The 795-nt window shown below is 36.5% G+C and overlaps 1 protein-coding gene across 1 annotated transcript in view; it reads right to left on the bottom strand.

Moving 5' to 3' along the window:
- Positions 1 to 370, bottom strand: part of odad3 (outer dynein arm docking complex subunit 3) — an 11861-nt gene extending 11491 nt beyond the window's left edge. Inside the window, exon 1 of the mRNA XM_014028777.1 lies at positions 362 to 370. Within this exon, the coding sequence (XP_013884231.1) occupies positions 362 to 370 (9 nt within the window). The remainder of the gene's footprint in view (positions 1 to 361) is intronic.
- Positions 371 to 795: the final 425 nt, after the last annotated feature.

Here is a 795-nt window from a genome sequence, read left to right as displayed (position 1 = left end):
GAACTCCTCTTGTTTCAGGATTTCTGCTTCCAAGCTGTCCAGCTGACCCAGGTAGGTCAGACTCTCATCCTGAAGAGACAAAGATGGAAAAGAAGGAAACAGACGGTGTGAGTAAGGAAGCAAAGGTGAATGAAACCATAAAACACTACAAAACTGCACTGTGCTGATATTTTGTACACAGGAAAAATAAGTCCAAATGTCCAAAAACTAGAAGTTTGTGTCGTACAGTTTATTTTTCCAGTTTGGAGAGTCCTAAACAAAGATCCATTTTTTCCATTGTTTCCAGCAGCTTCTCTTGTTCTGGTAAAAACCATAGGCCCACACCAGTGCATGCTGGTCCTATACCAGTCCCTATACTTACCCTATACATCCCTAGACTAATGGCCCCATAGTTTTTTCTGTGTAAAATAACAAAAGGCCCTGTCACACTAGACAACTTATGAAACATTTTTATGTCTAAATTGCTAATAAAAGTTATACATTTGATCAGTTTGCTAGAATTACATTATGTGAACGCCAAAAAGAAGCTTCCTGTTTTTTTTTCAATTCTATCTTCAGCATAGACTATTTTAAAATATTTATAAGTTGGCATAAGTTGTCTAGTGCATAGGTTCTCAAACTTGGGTCCCTGGACCCCCAGGGTTTTGCGAGAGGTATCTTGGGGGTCCTCAAAAATTTTTACTAAAATGTTAATTTGGTTTTTATGTTTAAAAATGCATGGAGAACAATGAACTAATGAAACAAACATAATAAACTTAATAAAAATACATATTCTCATGGCATTTAGGGGTTGAA

This window comes from Austrofundulus limnaeus, unplaced genomic scaffold (genome assembly GCF_001266775.1).
Source record: "Austrofundulus limnaeus strain Quisiro unplaced genomic scaffold, Austrofundulus_limnaeus-1.0 Scaffold806, whole genome shotgun sequence".
Lineage (NCBI taxonomy): Eukaryota > Metazoa > Chordata > Actinopteri > Cyprinodontiformes > Rivulidae > Austrofundulus > Austrofundulus limnaeus.
The sequence above is the reverse complement of the archived record's forward strand: the minus strand, read 5'-3'. Positions and strand labels throughout refer to the sequence as shown.